At 49.3% G+C, this 25492-nt stretch overlaps 1 protein-coding gene across 6 annotated transcripts; it reads left to right on the top strand.

Moving 5' to 3' along the window:
* The first annotated feature begins 10413 nt into the window (after positions 1 to 10413).
* Positions 10414 to 25418, top strand: AGRP (agouti related neuropeptide). 6 transcript variants are annotated; one of them, XM_084812347.1, is made up of 4 exons: positions 10414 to 10485; positions 17156 to 17400; positions 22878 to 22954; positions 25126 to 25418. In XM_084812347.1, exons 1-4 carry the CDS (start codon positions 10451 to 10453, stop codon positions 25315 to 25317), a joined length of 549 nt encoding a protein of 182 aa, XP_084668473.1. In that variant the 5' UTR covers positions 10414 to 10450; the 3' UTR covers positions 25318 to 25418. The 6 variants fall into 6 exon arrangements, with proteins under 6 accessions (XP_084668473.1, XP_084668472.1, XP_084668476.1 ...); XM_084812346.1 differs by lacking the exon at positions 10414 to 10485 and adding an exon at positions 10727 to 11303 and having other exon boundaries at positions 17263 to 17400; XM_084812350.1 differs by lacking the exon at positions 10414 to 10485 and adding an exon at positions 11107 to 11303 and having other exon boundaries at positions 17222 to 17400.
* The last annotated feature ends 74 nt before the right edge of the window (positions 25419 to 25492 follow it).

Below are 25492 nucleotides of genomic sequence, written 5' to 3'. Positions count from 1 at the left end.
ACGTGAAACTCTCCCGTGGCAGAAGAAACCGCTGTGTCTGCCTGCTGTGGGTGTTTGTTTTCAGTTGTTGGGGGCGCGGTCAGGATGAGATTTGACAGTCGTGAGGGCAAGAATCACCTGCTCATTGTGTCTCCTGCCTCCACATTTCTCAGTTGGAGGGAGAAGAAGGTAAAATGCCTCCCTGCAATGAAGGGAGACACATCTGATCCCCCACCCCACCAAGCTCAGAAGCAACGATTCAGAGCACTCCATTAAGTTCAGTGGGGCTTACTCCCAAGTAAGTGTGCTGAGGGTTGCAGACGTACAGGGCGATCCTATGTCTATTCAGAAGTAAGTCCCATTGAGTTCAATGTGGCTTACTCCCAAGTAAGTGTGCCCAGGATTGCAGACTTATACTGTGGTATTATCTCTACTCAGAAGTAAGTCAGAAGTTTCCTAGGGGCTGCGAGAAAACAGTACAGCAGAAGTTGAGCTATGAAAACAAGACTCTCCCCCTCCTTTGCACACATGCCAGGGAGGGAGGGAGGCACTCCCTCAGTTCAAACCACGTGGCTGCCCTGTAAAGGAAGCCCTTCCTAATCCCGCAAAGAGACCAAAAGCAGAAAGCTCCGGAAAGGATGCGGGGTTTGCAGGTTTTTTGCTTAATGTAGAAACACCCATTGACTGGATAAATGCATGTTCCAGCCACAACAAAGAGGTTACATTTCTCGATGCCCTAAACAACTGTCCCCTGGAACAGCTGGTCATGAAACCGACCAGAGGGGGGTGACCTTGGTTTTAATCCTAAGTGGTGTCACCCAGGACCTAGTACAAGAAGGGAATGTTGTCGAACCAACTGGAAATAGCAACCATCAGGTTTAATGTACATTTAAGTGGGAAATTGCCCGGGAAGTCCAACACAGTCCCAATTGACTTCAAAAGAGGAAACTTCTCTAAAAATGAGGGAAATGGTAAAAAGGAAGTTGAAAGGGGGAGTCAAGAGGACTAAATCCCTTCAGAATGGTTGGAGGTTACTCAGAACCACAACCAGAAGCTCAGCTGGAGTGTGTACCACAGGTTAGGAAAGGTAGCACCAAGTCACCCACAGGGGTTTTTTTAATCAATTTTTTTATTGTGAGTGAAACAAACAAAACAAACAAACAAAAAACATAACAAAACCGACAACTTAAAAATATAACAACATATTCTAAAATCCTCAGTTTCAAATATTACAATATTTGAATATTACAATACTCTAGGGAGAAAAAAACAGTTGGAAAGAATAGGTTACACGTAAACTTCAGTAAAAGCAGACCAGATATCCACATATAAGTCCATTTGCAAGCTACGCCTATATATCTTTCTTTCAAATGTTCTTAGCATTATTAAGTCTTCAGTCCATTGCATTATAGGCGGTGAGCTTTTATCCTTCCAGTGTCATAGTATCAGTCTTTTAGCAACCAAAAGGACGTGAAGGATCCATTTACGCTGACCATGTGTTACACTCTAAAAGCAGGTGCATAATTTAAGAGAACGTTTACATCAATAGATATTAAAGAGTCTTCCAATACAAAATTTATCCATATAATAACTTCCTCCCAAAAGGAGGCAACTACTGAGCATTTCCAAAACCATATGGATAAGAGAAGCGTTGACTGCATTACACCTCCAAACAATTAGCCCGAGTTTGTCAAACCTTTATTAAAGAGACACTGTGGTGACCAACAGACCTGAAACAAATGTTTCTGCTGAATAAGGCATAACTGAAGATCCATAGAGATATCTGATACAGATGCCAAAATGGCGGTCCATTGATTAGACAAAATAGGACATTCCCAGTTCTATTCCTGTTGTAGACCATGTGTATCATATTTATTCACTGGTAATAAGTATTTGTAAACATGACTTGTAGGTCGATATATCTGGTCAGCTTCAATAAGTGTTTCCAATAGCAAAGGAGACTCCGAAGCAGTAAAACCAGCAGAACCAAATCTAGATACTAACAAATGTTTCAACTGCAAATACTGCATGCAGAGAAGGCCCTGCCTAACCTAATTTGGTGATGGCCCCTGGAGGAGGGTCTGGTCACCATGTGCTCCTGAGAGCTCCAATTGAATTGAAGGGTGTGGCCTAAGGACTCCCAGCAGCTGTGTGGGCAGGAAGTTTCAGTCTGTTTACTGTCTCCTAGCTGAGCAGAGCAGAGGAAGCTGCTCCAGCTGGTCTAGGGGCTACACAAGCAAGCAAGCAAGCTCCCAGAGAGCAAGCCATCAGGGAGCACGATCAGGGAGAGCAAACAGGAGTTGGCCAGGGGAGTTCAGCAGGGGATGTCAAGGGGGAGGCCCCTAACATTTTTTAAAACTTTTTTAAAATTTATTTTTCATTTAACACACACTTCCATACCAGTGGGACTCCGTTGTTAACCTCCAGTGAATAGAGGACAAAGCACAGGCTATCCTAGTACAATCAGAAAGCTAGAAACATAAAGGGAATAGAGACTATGGAAGGACAAGACTCTCCAGTGGTGGTGACCTGCAAGGTCTGTGCAATGTTTGTTTTCTTGCCTGAGATCAACATGGCCTACACGTGCAAAAAGTGCAAATTGATCACGCTGTTGGAAGAAAAAGTAAGAGGACTGGAGCGGGGAGTGTTGATCCTCCAGGGAATAAGGGAACAAGAAGAATTCTACAGAAGAAGAAGAAGAAGAAAACTACAGCAGCAAAGTGAGGAACAGAAGCTAGAAGAGCAACAGCAAGCTGAGGCAGAAGAGGAAAATGCTGAGGTGAGGAAAAATGAAGTAGAGGATACACCTTGGAAAAGGGTGACAGGAGCAGAAGAACTAGAAGACACTTGGCACCAGTGGAGGCAGTGGAACTGTGGAAACGTTTCTAGGTACTTGAGGATGAGACTGGAGGACAGCCTGCAAAGGAAGAATTACAGGGGAACCCACATGAGAGCGAGCAAGAGGCTGAAGGTCAGTCAAGCAGAGCTGATGAAACCCAGGCCTACAACAAGAAGAAGAGAAGAGTGGCAGTAGTGGGAGACTCCCTGCTGCGTGGGATCGAGACCCAAGTATGTCACGAAGACCCGTGGACTCGCCAGGTATGCTGTCTGCCGGGATGATGGATTAGAGACGTGACTGAAGGGTTGCCTGCACTCATAAAGCCCACTGACAGGTATCCCTTTCTTCTCATCCATGTGGGAACAAATGATACCGCCAAGCAGAGCTACGAAGAAATCACGCCAGACTTTGAAGCTTTGGGAAGGAAACTCAAGAACTTTGGGGCCCAGATAGTTTTCTCATCCATCCTTCCAGTAGTTAGAAGAGGGATTGAAAGGGAAAGAAAAATACTCCAGATGAATGACTGGCTACAAAGGTGGTGCTGGCATGAGAGATTTGGATTCTGGGGCCACAGGCTATACTTCCTGGAAGATGGGCTGTTGGCAAGGGACGGGTTGCACCCCACAAAGGCTGGGAAGAATGTGTTTGGCCACAGCATGAAGAACTTCATCAGAAGGGCTTTACACTGAATCCTACGGGGAAGGGAGGCGTAAAGTTGGGGGTAACAACGGACGAAGGCGCATGCACCACAACAGAGAGAACAGCTCTAATAGCACCCAATAAGAGCCTTCAGAAACATGTAGGAAGAAAGCCAGACTATAAAGCACATGGTCTTCAGTGTCTATATATTAATGCCCAGACTATGGGAAACAAACAGAACGAACCTGAACTCTTAACACAGGAGGGAAATTATGACTTGATAGGTGTAACTGAAACTTTGTGGGATGACTCCCATGGCTGGAATACAGCAATCGAAGGATATAACTTGTTCAAAAAGAACAGGAGGAACAGAAAGGGAGGTGGGGTTGCACTGTATGTCAAAAATACATATCTCGGCACAGAAATACAGGAGGATGAGCTTGGTAGCTCCATCGAGAGCATCTGGGTTAAAATAAATGGAGCAAAGAATGAAAGGAACATGGTGGTTGGAGTCTAGTACCAGCCACCCAATCAAGGAAAAGACAAGGATGAAACTTTTGAAAAGCAAATCGCCAAGGTTTCAAGGAAGCATGATGTAGTAGTAATGTGGGACTTCAATTTCCCCGATATTTGTTGGGAGACAAATTCTGCAAAACATGGCCCCTCCAAGAGATTCCTGACTTGTGTTGCTGATAACTTCCTCCTACAGAAAGTGGAGGAAGGAACTAGAGGATCAGCTATCCTTGACTTGATCCTAACCAACAGAGATGACTTAGTGGATCAAGTAGCAGTTACGGGAACTCTGGCGGAAAGTGACCATGTTATACTTGAGTTCTTGGTTCTAAAGAAAGAAGAAGCCGAGCATAGCAAAACACATACCCTGGATTTTAGGAAAGCTGATTTTAATAAACTCAGAACAATGATCAGTAAGGTCCCATGGCAAGCGACGCTAACGAGAAAAGGAGTCCAAGATGGGTGGGAGCTTTTAAAAAAGGAAATTCTCAAGGCACAGTCACAAACACTTCCAACAAGAAGAAAAGGTGGAAGACAACAGAAGAAGCTAATGTGGCTTCACAGAAAGCTTAGAGATGACCTGAAAACAAAAAAGCACACACATAGGAAGTGCAAAGAAGGCCAAGCAACAAAGGAAGAGTACAGGCAGGTAGCACAGAATTGCAGGGATGGCGTCAGGAAGGCTAAAGCTGAGAATGAGCTGAATTTGCGAGGGATGCGAAAAGCAACAAAAAGGCTTTCTTCAGATACAGTACATGCATAGTAAAAGACAGAGGAAAGACATGGAGGTTCAGCTATTAAATAAGGATGGCAAAATGATGACAAAGAAAAGGCAGAAGTGCTCAATTCCTGCTTCGGCTCAGTCTTCTCGCAAAAGAGGGTCTATGAGCCCCTTGGCAAAGCGAAGTACAGGCTGAAGGGGCAGGATTGCAGCTTGAGATCAATAGGCATATGGTCAAGGAACACCTAATTACTTTGAATGATTTCAAATGTCCATGGCCAGATGATCTGCACCCTAGAGTAATAAAGGAACTGGCAGAAGAACTCTGAGAACCACTGCTTATTATCCTTGAGAAATCATGGAGGACGGGTGAAGTGCCAGATGTTGTCCCTGTCTTCAAAAAGGGTAAAAAGGAGGAATCTGGGAATGACAGAGCAGTCAGTGTGACATCAATCCCTGGGAAAATTCCAGAGCAGATGATAAAGCAATCCATCTGGAAGCACCTTGAAAACAATGCCGTGATTACTCGAAGCCAACATGGATTTGTCAAGAACAAATCCTGCCAGACGAATCTGATCTCATTTTTGGATCAGGTCACCCCCCTTGTGGACTGTAGGAATGTTGTGCACATAATATACCTCGACTTCAGCAAAGCTTTTGACAAAGTGCCCCATGGTATCCTGATCAGCAAACTAGCTCAAAGTGGGCTAGATGAAAAAACGATCCAGTGGATCCACTGTTGGCTACAGAATCGGACTCAAAGAGTGCTTATCAATGGGATCATCTCAAACTGGGGGCAGATAATGAGCGGGGTACCACAGGGCTCAGTCCTGGGCCCAGTGCTCTTCAACATTTTTATTAATGGCTTGGAGGAGAAGGTGCAAGGAATGCTTACCGGATTTGGAGATGACACAAAATTGGGTGGGTGAGCTAAGACCCTGGAAGACAGAAACAGAATTGAAAGTGATCTTGATAGGCTGGAGTGCTGGGCGGAAAACAACAGAATGAATTTTAATAGGGATAAATGCCAAGTTCTGCACCTAGGAAACCAAATGCACAGTTACAAGATGCGGGATACTTGGCTCAATACTACAAGTGAGGAGGATCTTGGAATTGTTGTAGATCACAAACTGAATATGAGCCAACAATGTGATGTGGCTGCAAAAAAAGCCAATGCTATTTCGGGCTGCATTACTAGAAGTATAGCTTCCAAATCCTGGGATGTACTAGTTCCCCTCTACTTAGCACTGGTTAGGCCTCACCTGGAGTATTGTGTCCAGTTCTGGGTGCCGCACTTTAAGAAGGATGCAGTCAAACTGGAGAGGGTTTAGAGGACGGCAAGGAAAATGACCAGGGGACTGGAAACAAAGCCCTATGAAGAGAGACTGAAAGAACTGGGCATGTTTAGCCTTGAAAAGAGAAGACTGAGGGGAGGTAGGATAGCGCTCTTCGAGTCCTTGAAAGGTTGTCCCAGAGAGGAAGGCCAGGATCTCTTCTCGAACATCCTAGAGTGCAGGACACGGAATCATGGGCTCAAGTGACAGGAAGCCAGATTCCAGCTGAACATCAGGAAAACCTTCCTGACTGTTAGAGCAATACGACAATGGAACCAATGACCTAGGGAGGCGGTGGGCTCTCCCACACTGGAGGCATTCAAGACAAGGCTGGACAGCCATCTGTCAGGGATGCTCTGACTTGGATTCCTGCACTGAGCAGGGGGTTGGACTCGATGGTCTTGTAGGCCCCTTCCAACCGTACTATTCTGTGATTCTATGGGGCAAAAAATCCCAACTTCAAGTATAGCCTGATGGGATCTGAGCTAGCGGTGACCGGCCAGGAAAGAGATCTTAGGGTTATGGTGCACAGCTCTTTGAAGATGTCAACCCAGTGTGTGGCCACTGTGAAAAGGCAAACTCCATGTTAGGCATTATTAAGAAAGGAATTGAGAATAAAATCACCAATATCATACTGCCATTCTACAAACCTATGGTTCAACCACATTTGGAATACTGTGTACATTTCTAGTCACCACACCTAAAAAACGATATTGTAAAGTTGGCAAAAATGCAGAAAAGGAAAACTATAATGATCAAGGGGCTAGAGCATCTCCGCTATGAGGGAAGACTACAGCAGCTGGAATTGTGTAGCTTGGAAAAAAGGTAAGTAAGGGGAGACATGTTGTTGTTGTTCATTCGGTCAGTCACTTCCAACTCTTCGTGACTTCATGGACCAGCCCACGCCAGAGCTTCCTGTCGGCTGTCGCCACCCCCAGCTCCCCCAAGGTCGAGTCCGTCTCCTCCAGAATATCATCCATCCATCTTGCCCTTGGTTGGCCCCTCTTCCTTTTGCCTTCCACTTTCCCTAGCATCAGCATCTTCTCCAGGGTATCCTGTCTTCCCATTATGTGGCCAAAGTACTTCAGTTTTGCCTTAATATCCTTCCCTCAAGTGAGCAGTCTGGCTTTATTTCCTGGAGTATGGACTGGTTTGATCTCTTGCAGTCCAAGGCACTCTCAGAATTTTCCTCCAGCACCACATTTCAAAAGCATCTATCTTCCTTCGCTCAGCCTTCCTTATGGTCCAGCTCTCACAACCATCTGGTGAAGTCCATGTATAAAGTCGTCTCTTAGGTTGTTGGAAGAGAGTGTTTGTTATGCACAGTGAGTTGTCTTGGCAAAATTCTATCAGCCTATGTCCTGCTTCATTTTGTTCTCCCAGACCATGCTTGCCTGTAATTCCACTACCCACCTTAGCATTCCAGTCTCCTGTAATGAAAATAACATCTTTTTTTGGTGTTCTATCCAGTAGGTGCTGCAGATCCTCATAGAACTGATCTACTTCTGCTTCTTCAGCATCTGTGGTTGGGGCGTATATTTGGATCACTGTGATGTTAAATGGCTTACCCTGAATTTGAATTGAGATCATTCTGTCATTTTTTGGATTGTATCCAAGCACTGCTTTAGCCACTTTATTAAGAATTATGAAGGCCACTCCATTTCTTCTGTGGTCCTCTTGTCCGCAGTAGTAGATCTGGTGGTCATTTGATGTGAAATGGCCCGTTCCAGTCCATTTCAGTTCACTGACACCCAAAATGTCTATATTTAATCTTGATATCTCCTCAATAACCACATCCAATTTGCCCTGGCTCATAGATCTTACATTCCAGGTTCCTATGGTGTGTTGATCTTTAGAACATCGGATTCGTCGTTCACCACCAGCACCATCGGCTGCTATCCGTCCTTTCGGCTTTGAGCTAGCTGCGTCATCACATCTGGGGCTAGTTGAACTTATCCTCTGTTCCTCCCCAGTAGCATTTTGACCATCTTCCGACCTGGGAGTCCCATCTTCCGATGGTATACCGACATATCTCTGGTTGTACTGATCCATTTAGTTTTCATGGCAAGAATACTGGGGTGGGTTGCCATTTCCTTCCCCAGGGATCGTATTTAGTCTGACCTCTCTGCCATGACCTTCCCATCTTGGGTGTCCCTTCACGGTTCAGCTCATGACATCATTGAGGTGCTCAAGCTGCAGCACCACGACAAGGCAACGATCTTCTTTGCTGAAGGGAGACATGTTAGTGGTGTACAAATTATGCAAGGTGTGGAGAATGTAGATACAGAGACATTTTTCTCCCTCTCATAGTACTAGAACCTGGAGTTATCCTACGAAGTTGATTGGTGGGAAATTCAGGACAGATAAAAGAAAGGACTTCTTCACAGAGTGCATAGTTAAACTGTGAAATTCACTACCACAAGATGTAGTGAAGGCCATCCATTTGGATGGCTTTAAAAGGGGACTGGACTAACTCCTGGAGGATAAGGCTATCAATGGCTATCAATAGTCCTGATGCCTCTGTGCTCCCTCCAGTACCAGAGGCAGTGAGCCAATGTACACCTGTTGCTGGGGAATGTGGGCGGGAGGGTGGTGTTGCACTCATGACCAGTTTGTGGGTTTCCCATCGACAGCTGGTTGGCCACTGTGTGAACAGAATGCTGGATGAGATGGACCCTTGGTCTGATCCAGCAGGGCTCTCCTGATGTTCGTAACATTTGGTCCCTGGCCAAAGTGCCAGCTGGAGCTTCTCCAGCTGGTGCATCAGTCAAGGACCCAGCTTTGTTATGGACAGGCTTTCTCTCCTCCAGCGGGCACCTCAGTTGGGGAGGACAGGGGGTGGGTGAAGCATATAGCCTGCCACTCACCCTCCGAGTTTGCACTAGGGGAATCGCTGCTATCTCCAGTCACCAATTGGAGATAAAACAGGGCTTCCTCACCCTGCTAGCCTCCAAGCGGCTGGGCTGGGAAGGAGCCTGGACAAGCCGGATGGGGAAGCTCCGTGGACAAACAATTGAGAAGGTTCCCTCCAGCCTTTCATCTCAGTTATTGCTAAGAATGTTGAAGAGGGCCAGGCAGAGCCTTGTGGCGCCCCACTGGAAACCTCCCTCTGTTCTGAAGAAAAACCACTGATGAGCAGCCTCTGAGTACCGTTTCCAATCAGCTGTGAATCTACCTAATGGCATCATCACCCAGCCAACATTTAACCAGTTTCTTAACCAAAATATGATGGGAGACTCTGTCAAATGCTTTGCTGAAATCAAGATAAATGACTGTCACAGCATTCCCACAATCCAACACAGCTGCTGGGCTACTCACTGGGACTGGCTGATATGATCAGGTGGCTCCAGTGCTTCATCTTCTGCTCTGGCTTCCAGCCCATTTCAGGCCCAATTCAGAGTGCTGAATCTTAGATTCCTGCATTGAGCAGGGAGTTGGACTTGATGGTCTTATAGGCCCCTTCCAATGCTACTATTCTATGATTCTAAGCTCTGGGTTTCTTGGGCCCAGAATATCAAAAGGAATATCTCTTCCCATGTGTACCTCCTCCAGGGGCCATCAGCAAATTAGGTTAGGCAGGGCCTTCTCTGCTATGGCTCCCTGTTTATGGAGTGCCGTTCCCAAGGAGGCTTCCTGCTGCCCACACATTCATCTTTTCAGCACCAGGCAAAGATGTTTCTCTTCTCCCAGGCATTTTAGATGGGTATGATTAGCTCTGGTATCCACTTCACGTGATAAATGCTGACATCACTGTGCGCCCTTGGGGAAGAGCCCTTGCCGGACCCCTTCACCTCTTCCTCCCTCCCTCGTTTCCCCCATCGCCACTCCTTCCTCCCCCTCACGTTGCCCATCCTCAGGCCCTTTGCCTTTTGCGTTTGTCGGGCAGCAGTTCGGCCTCCAGCGCCTCCCAGCAGATACCCCTCGCACCTTTGTCACATCCTTAGTTGGCCTCAGGCGTCCCGCCAGCTCTGTCTCTCCTTCCTTACTGCCTCGTTCTGGAGGTCTAGTGCAGTGGCTGCTGGTCCAAGCTTCATTGTGTTCTTCTCACCAGCCTTTTTCCATTCTATACCAAAGCTGCATAATAATTAATCTCTTATATTCTGCCATAAACCGTACATTATTTACATTTAATCCCTGGTCTGTATTCAGTTGCTAATTTCCCTTCTGTGTAAGTATAAAGGGCACCCCCCGTGGTATGCTTCAAGCCCAGGCCCCAGATCTACGATTTCAGGGGCCCGCTTTGGCTGCTCGCGTGTGCCAATGTCCACGTGATCAAGGAGGCGTGGCGAGAGCCCCCTTCGCACGTGTTCGTCATGCTCCCTTGGCAGCGTGTCATTGCCCAGGCAGTGGCCTTTCGCAGGGAGGTGCCTGAGGCCGCAGTCCCAAGCACACTGACCAGGGCGTCAGCCATGCTGAAAGCAGGCGATGCTGCTTCTGAGGGAACGTGCTGAGGGTCGCGCGTAAGATTTTCTCTTCAAACTTTTGAGCAGAGAGGCTTCCTTGACATTGCTGAAGAGCTGGGATGCCTGGCCTGCAAGTCCACCTGGATCTGAGCCCAAGACCCGGTTTGGCCTTGGCCCGCCGCTGCCCTCTTGGGGGCAGGGGGGAGACATGAGGGCCAGCAGTTCAGCAGAGGCCTGCTTGTGCAAGGAAAGAGGGGCATCTCCAGGGCCAAAGGGAGAGGGGGCGTGGCACGAGCCTAACGCGGGTGTTGCCGCCGCCCTCATGCCACCCTTGCCCCTGACACCAGAAGAGCCCTTGTAATTTCAAGCTCTTCAGAAAGCTGGGCCATAGGCCTTTCGTGCTGCCCCCATTTTCTCCTTCCTTTGGTCGCATGTGGCCATGCCCAGCCTCCACCTTCTGGGTGGAATGCTACCGGGGAGAACAGCCTCTCTCCAGAACTGCAGAGCTCCACCAGCCGCGCGGGCAGCCTCTGCTGCTTGGCAACCGGCCTCTTCTTCTGTGTCCTTTGATCTGTCCACCCCACATGGGACCCGTAGCTGGACAGAGCTCTTCAAGAACCATCTGGGTGGTGGTGCGGGGGACACCGAGAAAGGATGGTGGTGGCTTCCCAGGATTGCTTGGATGAAACCTCTGAGGAGCAAAATGCAATCATGCAGAAAAATGGACAGCACGAGGCTTGCACAGAAGCCCGCCCGCCCCCCACTAGATCGCAGTCATGTGGCCCAGCCAGTTCACCGTGAATATAAGCCCTCAGCCAAAGTGCAGCTCAGCAGACCTGCGGCACTTGGTCAGGGAGTCGGACGGCAACACCCAGGTACGGCGCATCTCCGTCTCTCGCCCTGACGAGCCTCTCATGTGGCTGCCTCGTGTTCTGCCAGGCAGGGCCCCAACCCAGCCGTGCAGCAGCGACTCCACGGGCAGGAAGCCCCACTCTGGCCCCCTGGCCTGGCCCCTCCAGTGCACCGGGAGCCGGGAGAGCTGCTGCAGAGTAGACAGTGCTGTGCTGGGGACACTAAAGAGCAAGCCGCCGCCGCCGCTGCTGCTGCTGCACGTGCTCTCAGTTGTCTGAGATCTGTGAGGAGCTGGCGGCACTCCAGGGGAGGGCTGTGTGCTTGTAGCTTTCTCAGGAGGAAGAACAGGGCATCTCTGCATGCCTCAGATTTCTCCAGAGAGCTGTAGTTGACAGAATGTTGGACCTGACGGGGAGATGGAGGCTGGACCCCGGCTCCCGCCCTGTCAGCCTAACCTACTTCACAGGGTTATTGTGAGGATGAAAGCAGGAGTCTCCCTGAGCGCCTTCATGGAAGAAACGGCAGGCGGGAGCTAGAGCTGAGGGAGCGGGACTCGAATGCAATGTGGGGTTGGGTCTCTGGAATGCGGTGCTGAAATGCTGCCGGAGCAGAGGGCACTTCCCTTCTGGATAGCAGGGTGGAGAGACCCCACCCCGCCCCAAGGTCTCAGTGTGGTTTCCTCAACAAATTAAATACCCAAGTGCTGAGTCTGTCTTCGACACCATGGACTTGCCGGGGGGATGAGAGGAAAACAGCAAAAACAGCCATTTGTGATAGTGGGGGCAAGGCCTATTCTAGGCAAGCTTGGGAGCCCACTTCTAGGAGCCCCGGCTGACCGAGCATCTCGGTGACAAAGCGTGAGGGAAACAGTTAAGTGGACTGGGAGTTAAGCACTCGTGTGAAGAGAAGGTAGGTGAATTTATGCCATGTTTTAATCATCAGCTGAAGCTAAAACAAGAGCTGGATCTACACCTTGTGTCATATCATTACGATCCCATCATGGTAACACTCTGGGCATCTCTGCACCAGCCTCAAATCCTGCATTTAAAGGGGGGCTTCTGCTTCCGTCTTAAATGCAGGATCACGAGGACTCCCCTTTTCACGTGCTTCCTTCCACCCTCCCCTCCCCTCCCCTCCCCCCCTTTCTCCCCATATCTGAGCCTTCCATTATCTGTCGTTGATCTCACTCCTCTTCTTGCCGCTTTAACTCTTTTCATGGAGGAAACTGAAGCGGAACACAAGGGGGTAATTTGATAGCTCATTATCTGCATTCTATTTAAAAACGGAACGAAGGGCATTTAGTGCAGGAGACGCCTTGAATGATCATAGCGTCATGCAAAGAGCGCACAAACTTCCGTGAAGGAGCCATCTCCATCTCAGGATAAAAGTTCCGTGTGAAGGGCCTTATATCCCTTTTGCACATTTATATCTCATAGGACACACAATGACATTTGTTGTGGTATTTTGGATAATGCGGAATAAAAGCCAGGAAATAGCACTGCAGAATGTGTGATGTGCCCCAAGAGCTACCAATGCACTTCGATACCCCTATTAAGCAGCGGTGTAGATCTGGCCAAGGGCACTGCCTTCCAAGAGCTACATCCAGCAGGAGGGTGCAGGTGGGGAGTAATGCTGTAGGAAGATACAGCTCAGGAGTTGACTCTACAAGGGATAATCCCATAGAAACTCTGTCTTCAGTTCCACTCTGGCAGTGAACCTTTGAGTGGCTGCATTAAACCTCAGCCAGAAACCAAGACTAAATCCAAAACTAAACTATCGTTCTATATGGATGAGAGCTGCAGTGCAGACCTCACGAGTGGGAAAGTCAGCTTATAAACAAAACGTGCAGGGCTTAGCTCTAAGTTCAAGCTGCGCACAGGCTTAGTTTTCATTTTTAGTGCATCTTATAAGTGAAAGTGTAGGCGTAGACCTCTGTTCAGCGTAATTAAACGCTCACTTTTTCGTTAGTTTTAAAACCCAGGCTGTAAATTTAGAAAAGTATACACTGAGGTAGTTAGATTGTTCCATTCCCGGAGGGGTCCAACTGTCCACATCCTCTCTTCATTTTTCACTCCCCTGGAGGTCTTAAATGTCCTAAATCCCTCTTTAAATTCCCATTCACTAGAGTCGGGTACACAGGTTTAACTCGTCTGTTCGCAGCAGAAGTTGGGGGAAGCTAGCCAGGAGTAGAGACATTAAGCACTTTGCAAGGAGGCAAGAGCAACCAAACCTCCCCCTTTTGATCTTACAAATCCCAAGTTTCCAAGTGAATAAGCCCAACAAAAAAACAAAAAACAAAAAGTTAGGAAGACAGGAAGCCTGCAGGGATATGTGGGGTTGTCAGTGTATTGCTGGACGAAAAACATGGTGGTATGCTCAGCTCTTGGCTCTGAGCATGGCCAGTGGTCAAGGATTCTGGGAAACATAGTCCAAAATATCTGGAGGGCACCAGGTTGCCTACCCCTGCGCTAAGGAAACAGGTTTGTTCCTTTGAGGCCGAGGTAGCTGCCTGGAGAAGCTGAGAGATGCAGAGAGGTTGGTGGATGAGTCCCTCTGGGACATGACAGTGGCTTCCCACTCTCAAGGTGATTCTCCTCTGCTGTCATGGAGAAAGGGGGATTTGACTCTGAAGAAGAGGGAAAGGCTCTGTTAGAAGGGACCCATTCCTCGGGGGATCAAGGGATGGCTGGGGGGCCCTGGTCGCGGGTGATTTGGTTATTGGAAACACACACAGAGATGTTTGTGATGGGCATGGAGACCATATGGTAACTTACCTGCCTGGTGCAAAGGTTGCAGATGTCATGCTCCATCTAGATAAGCTGGTAGATAGTGCAGGGTTGGAGTCAGTGGTTGTGGTGCAGGTTGGCATTGAGATGGGGGAATGTAGTTGGCTGCTCCTGAAAGCAAAAGAGGGGGTTGCTAGGTGGGAAGTTGAAATCCAGGATCTCCACGGTAGCTCTCTCTGAAATGCTACCAGTTCCATGTGCCTGGCCAGCTAGTCAGGTGGTGTTTAGGGGTCTCAATAAGACAGTGGTGCCAGGAAGAGGGGTTTGGATTTGTTAGACACTGGAGAGAGCTTCGGCTGTGGGGAGGCATAGAAATATAATAAATGAAATGAGAATGTGTTGGGACAAGCTGGGCCTAATACAAAAGGGACGGGCTCCGCTTGAACCAAAATGGAACTGGATTGCTGCGACTTAAATATATAAAATATATCAGAAGCAGGAAACCAGCTAGGAAGGCAGTTGAACTGTTAGATGACCGGGGAGTTGAAGGGGGTTAAAGAGACTACAGAAAAACTGAATGCATCTGTTTTCACAGCAGATGATTTAGGGAAAATACCCACGACTCAGTTGTTCAGAAAGGGAGTCTTCTAACAAAACTATGATTGGCCCCTGCACTAGAGGACTGGAGAGTGGCTGATGTAACACCAGTTTTAAAAAAGGAATCCAGGGGGCATTTAGGAAATTACAGGCTGGTTACATTACCATCTTTTCTGGGTAAATTGGTGGAAAGCACTATTAAAGATAAAATTACCAAGCATATAGAAAGACAAGTCCTGGTGAAGATGAATCAGCGTGGTTTCTGCAAAGGTAAGTCCTGTCTTGCTAACATTTTACACTTTTTTGAGAGTGTCAATAAGCACATGGATAGGGATGCTTACTTGGATTTCCAAAAGGCTTTTGATAAAGTCCATCACCAGAGGCTCCTGAGTAAACTTAGCAGCCATGGGATAAGAAGAATGGTCCTCTTCTGGATTGGTAATTGCTTAAAGAACAGGAACCAGAGAGCAGTAATAAAGGGACAGTTCTCAACATTGAGGAATGTAAGAAGTGGGGTGCCACAAGTATCACACAGCGCAGAGTTAAAGTATGGAATTCACTACCTCGAGTTGTACTGATGACCACCAACTTGGACAACCTTTAAGAGGGGCAATAGACAAATTCATGGAAGATGAGGCTATCCATGGCTATGAGTCATGATGGCTATATTTTGCCACCAAGGTCAGAGGCAGGATGCCCCTCAATACCAGTTGCTGGGGAACACAGGTGGGAGGGTGCTGTTCTACTCATGTCCTCCTTGTGGGCTTCCTAGAAGCATCTGGTTGGAACAGAATGCTAGATTAGATAAGCCTTTGGTCTGATCCAGCAGAACTTTTCTTTTGCTCTTCTGTTACGTTATTAACCTTCTCCAAAGGCAAGGTGCAAGATGGTTAGATTATTAGTTGAAGCAAAGGAAAGGGCACCATGACCACCACCACAGCTATTAGCCAGAGAAGGAAGTACATGTTGGCACCCATTGTGCCTGCATGCTTTCCCTTGCTGAAATAATAGACGCTCCCAGGGATGACTTGCACTGAGGCCATGGCATGGGAGGAAACGGTTAAGTCCGCCAGCCCTGTGGTTCCTTTTAGCAGAAGAAAAGTATGGCAGGAAGTCCAATAACAGATCTGCAACTTGGTGTCTACCGGGATGCTATGGTGACCAAGTGGTTTCCAGATGTTGATTCTGTGATCTGCTGTCTTGGGTTTCTGGTCACAAGACAAAAGTCCTCTAATGTAACCAAGAGGAACTGGGTGGCAGAGTCCAGCCTCATCTCTCTAGTTCATCACTGGGGCATTTCTTAGATGTCAAGGCTATTAAAACAACAGGCAGTCTTGGATGATATTGGTTAGTTGCACCTGTTTCAATCTAGTTTGTGGCCTGATCTGGGAAGAGAAATGTCTCAGTTGCCCTGGGAGGGGATGTGTGCTGGGGAAGGGATACAAGTGTGCAGGTAGTGTTGGTCCTCAGCAACTTTCAGTGCCATTTACTATGACATCCTTCTGGGCCATCTTGTCGGGATGGGACTCGAGGGCCTGTTCTTATAGTGGCTTTCTGATCCTTTCTGGAGGGATGAACCCAGAAGGGGGGACTTCTGCTCTGCCTCGTGGCCTTTGGGGAGCCTCAGGGTTCCATTTTGTCCCCCATGATCCTTAATGTCTACATAGGACCACTGGGAGAACCTACCTGAAGGTTTGGGCTAGAGTGACAGCATCAGTATGGCGGTAATGTGCAGCCCTGCCTCTCTTTTCCGTAAATTCATCCCAGGGAAGCTGTGGAAATCCTCTGCAGGTGAAACATGTCCTTTCCAATGCTGCAGCTGCTCAGGCTCATCTTGGGGTGGCCATGTGTCCTCTTTTGTAGAGGCCAGTCTTCTATTTGAAGGGCTGCCAGGGGACCATCCACCCTTTGAAAGGCTGTTCTGCCCAAGTCTGTTTTAAAGATGAAGCACCATAAAGCTGTTGACATCCACAGCGAGCCTCTGGACAGCAGATAGAGCAGGCTGGCAGGTCTTCCCCAGTATGGCGAGCTGTTCTGTATATTCTATTTAAATCATAACCATTATTTCTAAGTGTTCACCTATAAAATTAGCACATGGGCATTTGTGGAAATCATTATCCTCTTTTGGGGTGACATATTTCCTCTTTCTAGGTGATTCATAAGTGTCCACCCTAACTATGAAGTAGGATTATGGCAGCTGCAGTCCAGCACATCTGGAGGGCACCAGGTTGGGGAAAGCTGTAACATGTTATAGGCCTGATCAATACATATTTTGACTCAAATAACAACATGCATGCCCTCCCCGCATTTACATCAGCACAGGCCGCAGGCTGTCACAGGGTAACGGAACTCAGTGTAGAGCAGGAGAAGAGCTTTGAGCAACATGTGACCATGGGTGTCGCGCTTGGCCCTGGCCCAGAAGAGGGGTGCATTGCAAGTGCAGCAGGAGCTTCTCCTCACTCTCCTCTGTGAAACGCTGGGGCGGGGGCAGCGGGGGGGGGGACATGGCCGTGCTGGAGCACATGCCCAACCTTGCTTTCTCCCTTGCTTAGGTGGCCTCCTGCGTCAGGACCCAGTCTAAGCCTGGTCTCTCAGTACCCTTACCCTGTTGTGTGCAGGCAGTCCAGGGCCATGCTGAGGATGCTGTTGCTGTCCTTAGGACTCCTGCTGGGGATCCCTGCTATCCTGGCCTCGAGTCCCAGCCACAGCCACCTGGATGAGAGGGGACCCATCCTGGATGAAGAAGGCAGGTCCAGCTACCCAAGCCTTCTGCAGATGGTCAAAGAGGCACCCTCAGGTCAGTTTCCCTACAGTCCCCTTCCACCCGTGAGGTGGGTCTTAGATGAAGATTCTAAGAGTGACCATGGAGGGTTCTTCACCCAGAGTTTATGTTATTTACATGTCACCTTCTAATAAAGGCTTATCTGGGCAGTTCACAAAATAAAAATAACATGTTCATAGAATCATAGAATAGGAGGGTTGGAAGGGGCCTACAAGGCCATCGAGTCCAACCCCCTGCTCAGTGCAGGAATCCAAGTCAGAGCATCCCTGACAGATGGCTGTCCAGCCTCGTCTTGAATGTCTCCAGGGTGGGAGAGCCCACTACCGCCCTAGGGAATTGGTTCCACTGTTATATTGCTCTAACAGTCAGGAAGGTTTTCCTGATGTTCAGCTGGAATCTGGCTTCTGGTCACTTGAGGATTAGGTGTGTTATTCCGTGCACTGTGGATACAGTTAGTGCAAGAGGCGGTCTGTGGCAAACCAGTTTTGTGGGATCGGTTCCAGCTTCCTTCTGATGAAGTGGACAAGGTGCTTTCATCTGTAAGGCCGACCACCTGCTTACTTGATCCTTGCCCATCTTGGCTCATTATGGGCTGTACAGAGAGATTGGGTGAGGGAATCAGGGTGGTGGTGAATATCTCCCTTGAGGAGGGAGTGATGCCATCAGCCCTCAAGAAGGCAGTGATAAGACCACTGTTAAAGAAGCCCTCCTTGGATCCCCAAGTTCTGAACAACTTTCGCCCAGTCTCAAATCTGCCAGTTTTGGGCAAAGTGATTGAGCAGGTGGTGGCGATGCAGTTGAGGGCACACTTGGAAGAAGCCGATTATCTAGATCCATTTCAGTCGGGCTTCAGACCTGGGCATGGGACAGAAACGGCCTTGGTCGCCTTGGTGGATGATATGAGGAGGGCTCTGGATAGGGGTGAATGCTCCTTCCTTGTTCTCCTTGACCTCTCAGCAGCTTTTGATACCGTTGACCACGGTATCCTCCTGGACCGCCTGGAGGGGTTGGGCATTGGAGACTCCGTATTGCGGTGGTTCCGGTCCTTCCTCTCTTGCAGGTACCAGAGGGTAGCACTGGGAGAGGAGGTTTCGGACCCGTGGCCACTCACTTGTGGGGTGCCACAAGGTTCCATCCTCTCCCTGATGCTATTTAACATCTATGTGAAGCTGCTGGGGGCTATCATCAGGAGGTTTGGGGTGCGGTGTCATCAATATGCGGATGACACGCAGCTCTACCTCTCGTTCAAATCTTCACCAAGGTTGGCCGTAGAATCCCTGTCTAAATGTCTGAAGATGGGGAGTGGCTGGATGGGGAGGAGATGTCAGGGTGGACACTGAGCCCATAGAATCCCAGATTAGTTCTGATTCTGAGGAAGAGCAGTCACTCCTGGGAGAGGAGCGCGCTCCTCTTTCCCAGGACCAACAGTTGACGGAGATTCCTCCCACCAGCATTCCTAGTTTAGTTAGCAGTCCAGGGAGTGACCAAGCACAGATAGCAGACATGGTGGATGCGCGACGCAGACGCAGGGAGCGGCGCCAGATGGAGGGCGCGGAAAGGAGGCGAAGTGCCAGGTAGGCGCGCAAACAACGGCTGCGCCCAGAGGCTCCAAGGGAAAAGGGGAGGGACTCTCCCTAGTCCTTAAGTTCAGGGGTCTGCCAGTAATTCCCTTTCAAACAGGGACCAACTGTTCCAACTTAGGGCATAGGTACTGTGCTGCTCAGATCTAGTTGCAATCGGTATAGTTGTTAAGTTGTAAAAGAAGAATAAAGCTTGGAAAGGAATTCCTTTGTCTGTGTCTGGACTTGGCTACTGGTTTAGACAGAGAGAGACCTCCAAGGAGCCCTTGACAGGAATAAGCTGAAACTGAACCCTGACAAGACCGAGGTAGTTTTGGTGGGAGACAAGAGTAAGTTGGGGGAAGTTGACCTGGTGTTGAATGGGGTACGGCTACACTTGAAAGATCAGGTCCACAGCCTGGGGGTCATTTTGGACTCCCAGCTGTCCATGGAGGCTCAGGTGTCAGCTGTGAGCTGGACAGCGCTGTACCAACTCCATCTGATATGGCAGCTGCACCCCTACCTTCCCGACCATCTGCTCCCATCGGTAGTACATGTCCTGGTCTCCTCTCGTTCAGACTACTGTAATGTGCTCTATGTGGGGTTACCCTTGAAGACAGTTCGGAAGCTGCAGCTGGTGCAGAACGCAGCGGCTCGCCTGATTACAGGCAGCCACTGGCGAGATCACATCACTCCAGTGCTGAAGGTGTTGCACTGGTTACCAGTTGTTTTCCGGGCCAAATTCAAGGTGTTGGTTTTGACCTTTAAAACCCTATATGGTTCTGGCCCAGCCTTTCTTAAGGTGCACCTCCAGCAACACCAGACAGGCCGCTTAACAAGATCAGCCTCGGATGGCCTTCTCTCTGTCCCATCAGCCAGGACAGCCAGGCTGGTGTGGACGAGGGAGAGGGCCTTCTCTGTGGTGGCCCCCACTCTGTGGAACTCCCTCCCTAGGGAACTCCGCCGTGCCCCCTCTTTAATGAGCTTCCGCCACACATTAAAAACGTGGTTGTTCAGGCAGGCATTTGGGGTGGGTTAGGGTATTTTTTATAATGTTTTTAATGTAGAATTTTATTGTTTTAACTGTTTTGTTGTTGTACATCGCCCAGAGTGGCTGGGTGACCAGCCAGATGGGCGATTAATAAATTTAATAATAAATAAAATAAAATAAATTGAGCCCATGATTCTGTGTCCTGCACTCTGGGATGATGGAGAAGATATCCTGGCGTTCCTCTCTCTGACAACCTTTCAAGGACTTGAAGAGCGCTATCCTATCTCCCCTCAGTCTTCTCTTCTCAAGGCTAAACAGGCCCAGTTCTTTCAGTCTCTCTTCATAGCGCTTTGTTTCCAGACCCCTGGTCTGCCTTGCAGATGGCCGGTTCTGAAACCCACCATCTTGTCCTCCAGCTTTTCTCTGCTATGAAAGCCAAGAATCTTACGGCAGGATGACACATGATGAACGTGATGATTCCCAAACATGGGGAAGGCTTAGGACCCCCCTGTGCTGAGGAGATGCCGCCTCTCATTGAGAACGTACAAGTTCTTGCCAAATGAACACATGAGAAATATTCCCTGTTGCAGTAACATATTTATCCCATCTGAGGATGCTTATTCTTGGAAACTCTTGAGAATTTCCATGTAACCAAAATCAACCCCATCCACTAACCAGTGGCCCCTTTGCCATCCGATTGTGGGATTGTGGTTAGAGGAAATAAAGCTGTGTGTCATCAACACACTGATGCCAGCACACTCCAGAACTCCAGATGACCTCAGTCAATGGTTGAGGCCATTGTATTACATTAATTTCATGTAATTGATGTTACATGAAACATCAATTTCATGTAAACATTGAATAACAAGGGGGACAAAACCAATCCCTGCAGAACCCCATGCTGGAGAATCTATGGGGCCAAACAATATCCCCTAAGTACCACCTTCTGGAGCTGGCCATCCAAGTAGGAGCGAAACCACTGCAATGCAGTAACTCCCACTCCCAACTCAAGACAGTCGCCCCAGAAGGATGGCATGGTTGATGGTATTGAAAGCCGCCAAGAGATCAAGGAGAATCAACAAGGTCACACACCCCATCTCTCTTGCGACATAGGTCATCATACAGGGCGACCAAGGCTGTTTCCATGCCTAAACCTGGCCTGAACCCCAACTGAAATGGATCTAGATAATCAGTCATCCAAGAGTGTCTGGACCTGGTTGGCAACCACCTGCTCAAGAACCTTGCCCAGGAAAGGAACATTTGCCACTAGCCTAAAATTATTAAGATTTTCCGGGTCCAGGGAGGGTCTCTTTAGGGGTGGTCTCACCACCACCTTTGAGGTGGCCCAGTACCACTCCCTCTCACAAGAAGGCATTTAGCGCCCTCCTGGCCCAGCCAGCTGTTCCTTCCCTGCCAGTTTTTATTAGGGATGTACGAAAATCACTTTCCTTTCGGGGATTATGCTGATGGTGGGGGGGCAGTCGTTCCACCCCTCCCCCCAGAATCCTCGCCGGGGGCGGAGGCGCTCCGTTCCTCCCCCCCCCAGAATCCTAGCCGGCTGGCTGTACTCCGCAGCGATTCTGCGGAGCCACCGGCTGGCTCCGCCAGCAGCCGGACATCTGGCCGCTGGCTAGCAGGGATGCAAATGGCGGCGGCCTGCAGTCAGCTGTGATAGGCTACGTAAATGTTTACGTAGCCTATCACGGCTGATTAAAAAAAACAACAACACGCGCGTACGCAAATTACGCAAATCTACGCTATTTGCGTTCCCCTTATTTTCGCCGTCTTAGTCTACGTAAATGTTTACGTAGATGAAGATGTGCCAAAATAAGGAACGCAAATGGCGGCGGCCATGGCCGCCGCCATTTCCGTATGCGCATTGTTGCTGTTGTTTTTTTAAGTCAGCCGTGATAGGGTACGTAAAGATTTACGTAGCCTATCACGGTGTTTTTTTAAAATCTAGTCGTGATAGGCGATGTAAATCTTTATGTAGCCTATCACGTTTTTTTGTTTTTTGTTTTTTTTTAACCTGGAAATGGCGGCGGCGGCAGCTGGTCAGAAGACCGGCCGCCGCTGCACCGCCACCGGAGCCGCCGCTGCCAGGAAGGTCCACCCAAGGTAAGTCCCGTCCCGGGGGGGGGTGGCGGGCCGTTCCGCCACCGATTTCGGGGGGCCAAATGTGCTGGCATTCAGCCTCCCCGAGATCCGTGGCGGAACTTTCGTACATCCCTAGTTTTTATTAGCCAAGAGGGGCAAGGATCTGATACAGAAGTGGTTGCATGGACCTGCCCAAGCACCTTGTCAAAGTCCTCAAGCTGTACCAACTGAAACTCATCCAAGAAAACTGGAGAAGGCTGTGCTGCGGATACCTCACCCGATTCACCTGCTGTAACACTGGAGTCTAAGATGTCATCTGCATTCTCTCTGGGCCAATTGTTTCAAGGAATGCCATATCCCATATGCCCTCCATGCCTTAAGATCAAGTGGGACAGATCCTGTTCGGGGTAGGGGGTTGCAATTTTAAGGTACGCTGAGATGGAGGCTCTCTCATTGCTTGCAGCAACCTTTTTGTCAACCTCTTTAGCAAAGAACACCTGCCTGGCCGATGCTGTTCTGCCCTTCAGGACTTCTGGTGTCTTTTCTCCTCGGGGGGCTTTTGGCTGCTGCATTGGGAGTTGCTTTTGTAGACTGACTGCTGACTAGATCTATGTGGATAGAGTTTTTGAGTCATATGATAGATGTTGTAATTGTTTATTGATTTAATGCTGAATTGTGTGTATTTTTACTCTTGCCTTGTGTTGGGTTCATTGGCAGGACATTTTATTTGAAAAGGCATACACTGAGACCCAAAACACACAGTTGCGCTTCTGAAACAGGTTTTGCTTCTCAGATGCCTTCAGGCTCCCTTTATCTTCCTCATAAATCCTCCCTGTCTTTCACAGATTTTGAACAGATGGTACTGGAGCTGCCGATAGTCCAAGATGACCTTGTGCCAGAACCCCACTTGGTGGAGCCACAGGTAACCTGAAAGCAACTGTACCTTGGGTCGGACCATGGTCCATTTAGCCCAGTGTGGCCCACTCCCATGGGCAGCCACTCAGCAAGGGGGCAGGCAGAGAGCTTGCAGAGCTCCTTCCCAGCCCTCACCCGAGAGCCTTGAATTCAGGGGTGGGCAACGGTTTTGGGCCCGTGGGCTGCACGTGGCCTTTCCTGGGCAGCTACAGGGACAAGGTCTACAACCAGGTGTGCGGCACACATGCACTCTCCCCACAGCTCGCTGGGGTGAGGCAGAGGCTTTAATCTCACCCTCTTCCCCGTGGTCCTCCTGGGAAAGCAGGTGCATGTGAAGGGAACGACTCCGCCCACGCGTCCACTCTCCCAGCAGGACCGGGCTCCTGACCGTGCGACTGTGCTGGGAAAGGGGAGCCCGAGAACCAGCGCTGCTCCATGGCTTTTCCAGCAGAACCATGCTGCCGGGAGCCCACCAAGCAGCCGATGGGCAGGCTGCCGAGAGCACCGAGGCAGAGGGCAGCAGGCATCGCCACCCCCGCGCCCTCTTCCCTAGCAGCAGGGGGCGGGGCGGGGGGGCAGCGCCCCTGGGTACCTGCCGCAGAGCACCAGGCAGCCTGCGAGGGCAGCGGGTTGCCCACCCCTGCTGTAATCGAACATTTGTTGAGGGGGCGAGTTCTGTAGCTCGGGGGCTGAACATCTGCGCCGCACGCTGAAGGCCCCCGCTTCCCTCTCTGGCATCTGGGGAAGGTTCTGGTCTGAAGCCCTGGAGGGAGCGCCACGGCCAGCCAGTGGCCAGCGCTGAGTCACGTGGACTGATGGCCTGACTCGGCCCAAGGCTCGAGGCCGCAAGCCGCATGCTCTGCCGGTGGGCGACGGGCCCCCACCGAGGCCCGAGTCCTGACCGCAGCGTGCCACGATCAGGGAACATCCCATACCCAGCAAACGGCTCAGATGACCGAAGCCAACGAGGTGGTGTTTTTACCTTCTCCTGCAGTGTCCGAACCAAGGGAAGCGTCCTCCAAGCAAGCATGCTTAGATTGCTGCTTAAGGGCACAATCCACCGGGATGTTCTCTTGCGCAAACCCCGCTGAAATGAATGGGAGCCGCACAAGTCCTTGCGGAAGGGCCCTCAGTCTTGTGTGTACAAACAAGCAACCAGTTTTGGCGAGTTATATGCACACATCCAAAGCTCATCCCAGATTCCACGTTTTGGGATGTTTCCAAGTGAACACACTTGTCATCTAAACTAAACAAGCCACCTAGTCGCTAGAGCAATCAGGAAATTTTAGCAAGATGGTTAGTGGTACGGGCCAGAAAGGTTTTTAAAATCAGCATTCTAGTGGTGTGGTACTACACCCTTTTAATGTTATGGTATGTTTTCTTTGAAATAGCATGATAGCATTACAGTGCTGTGACGCTTTGACTTAATATTTTGTTGTTGTTTTGTTTTTTAAATATGGGAAAAGTGTGTTAGTGCTACCCAAAAGATCAATTCTAAAAAATTAACAGGTTATAAAAAATGGTGCTCACTACAAAGGTTATAGTGAGTATGTGCTGAGCCATGACAGGTTTGACTGCCTGATATGCCTGTGTCAAAACCACCTCTCTCAGAAAAGGTGGAGGGTATCTACATCTGTGGGGTTTGTTAACCTTCTGCATTTCTAAAAATAGTCATAGACTTTCTCCAGTAAGAGAAAAGGTGGAAGCAGCACTGGGGAAACATGGAAGGGTTATACATGAGGGCTGCCACTGTGTGGATCGCCTGGAAAATGTGGGGGAATGAGCCACGCCGATTTCATTGAGCGCTCCCAAACTCTCAGTTTTGCCCCTTCAGGAAGGCTGCCCCCTCCTGAAACCTGTATGTTAAGGCGGCAAAGGTATGCAGGCATGTTCTCCTCCTTACCAAAATACCAACTACCCAGCATTGACAACGTTCAGAATCAGTTGCGCAGCTGCGCCCGTGCTTGTGTGGGGAGAAAGAGGGAAGGTGATGTCACGTGTGACAGCCAACCACAGCCAGGCTGTCCCAACAAGCTACAAACGCGGAGAACCATTTCCCTTTCCGAATGCTTCTGTGCTTGCCAAAGTTCTCTGCTACACTAAACTGTTTCCTCTGCCACCTCGCCCAGTTCATGAAGGAGTTACAAAACCCCTCCCTTCCTGTTGCTCTCCTTGCAGATGTTGCCAACAGCCCTGCAGGCCCAGGAACGGGAAGAGCGTTCTCCACGCAGATGTGTCCGCTTACAGGAATCCTGCCTCGGGCACAAGCTCCCTTGCTGCGATCCGTGTGCCACCTGCTATTGCCGCTTCTTCAATGCCAACTGCTTTTGCAAGAAATTTAGCAACACTTTCCCCTGTGGCAGGAACTAGCAACATTTTCTCCTGCAGGATTGCCTCACCCTGTTCTCGTCTGTGAAGCAGGGGTTTCACATGTTCTCTTTCCTGTTCCAATAAATAGCTTAAGAAGAGTTGCTGAAGCCTGAGTTTTCTTACGAAAGGAAAGCCAGACAGCCGAAAGCCCCAGTGGCAGTTCTTCAGCATTCTC

The sequence above is a fragment of the Heloderma suspectum genome, chromosome 8, assembly GCF_057233095.1.
Source record: "Heloderma suspectum isolate Gila_16-S chromosome 8, 16-S_ref, whole genome shotgun sequence".
Taxonomy (NCBI): Eukaryota; Metazoa; Chordata; class Lepidosauria; order Squamata; family Helodermatidae; genus Heloderma; species Heloderma suspectum.
This window is presented reverse-complemented; position numbering and strand designations above follow the sequence as displayed.

Coding starts and splice junctions, on each gene's coding strand:
- AGRP (XM_084812346.1), top strand. CDS start 10,868: ATGCCCAGCCTCCACCTTCTGGGTGGAATGCTACCGGGGAGAACAGCC. Junction 11,304..17,262: donor AGTCGGACGGCAACACCCAG/GTACGGCGCATC, acceptor TGCTGTCCTTAG/GACTCCTGCTGGGGATCCCT. Junction 17,401..22,877: donor GGTCAAAGAGGCACCCTCAG/GTCAGTTTCCCT, acceptor TGTCTTTCACAG/ATTTTGAACAGATGGTACTG.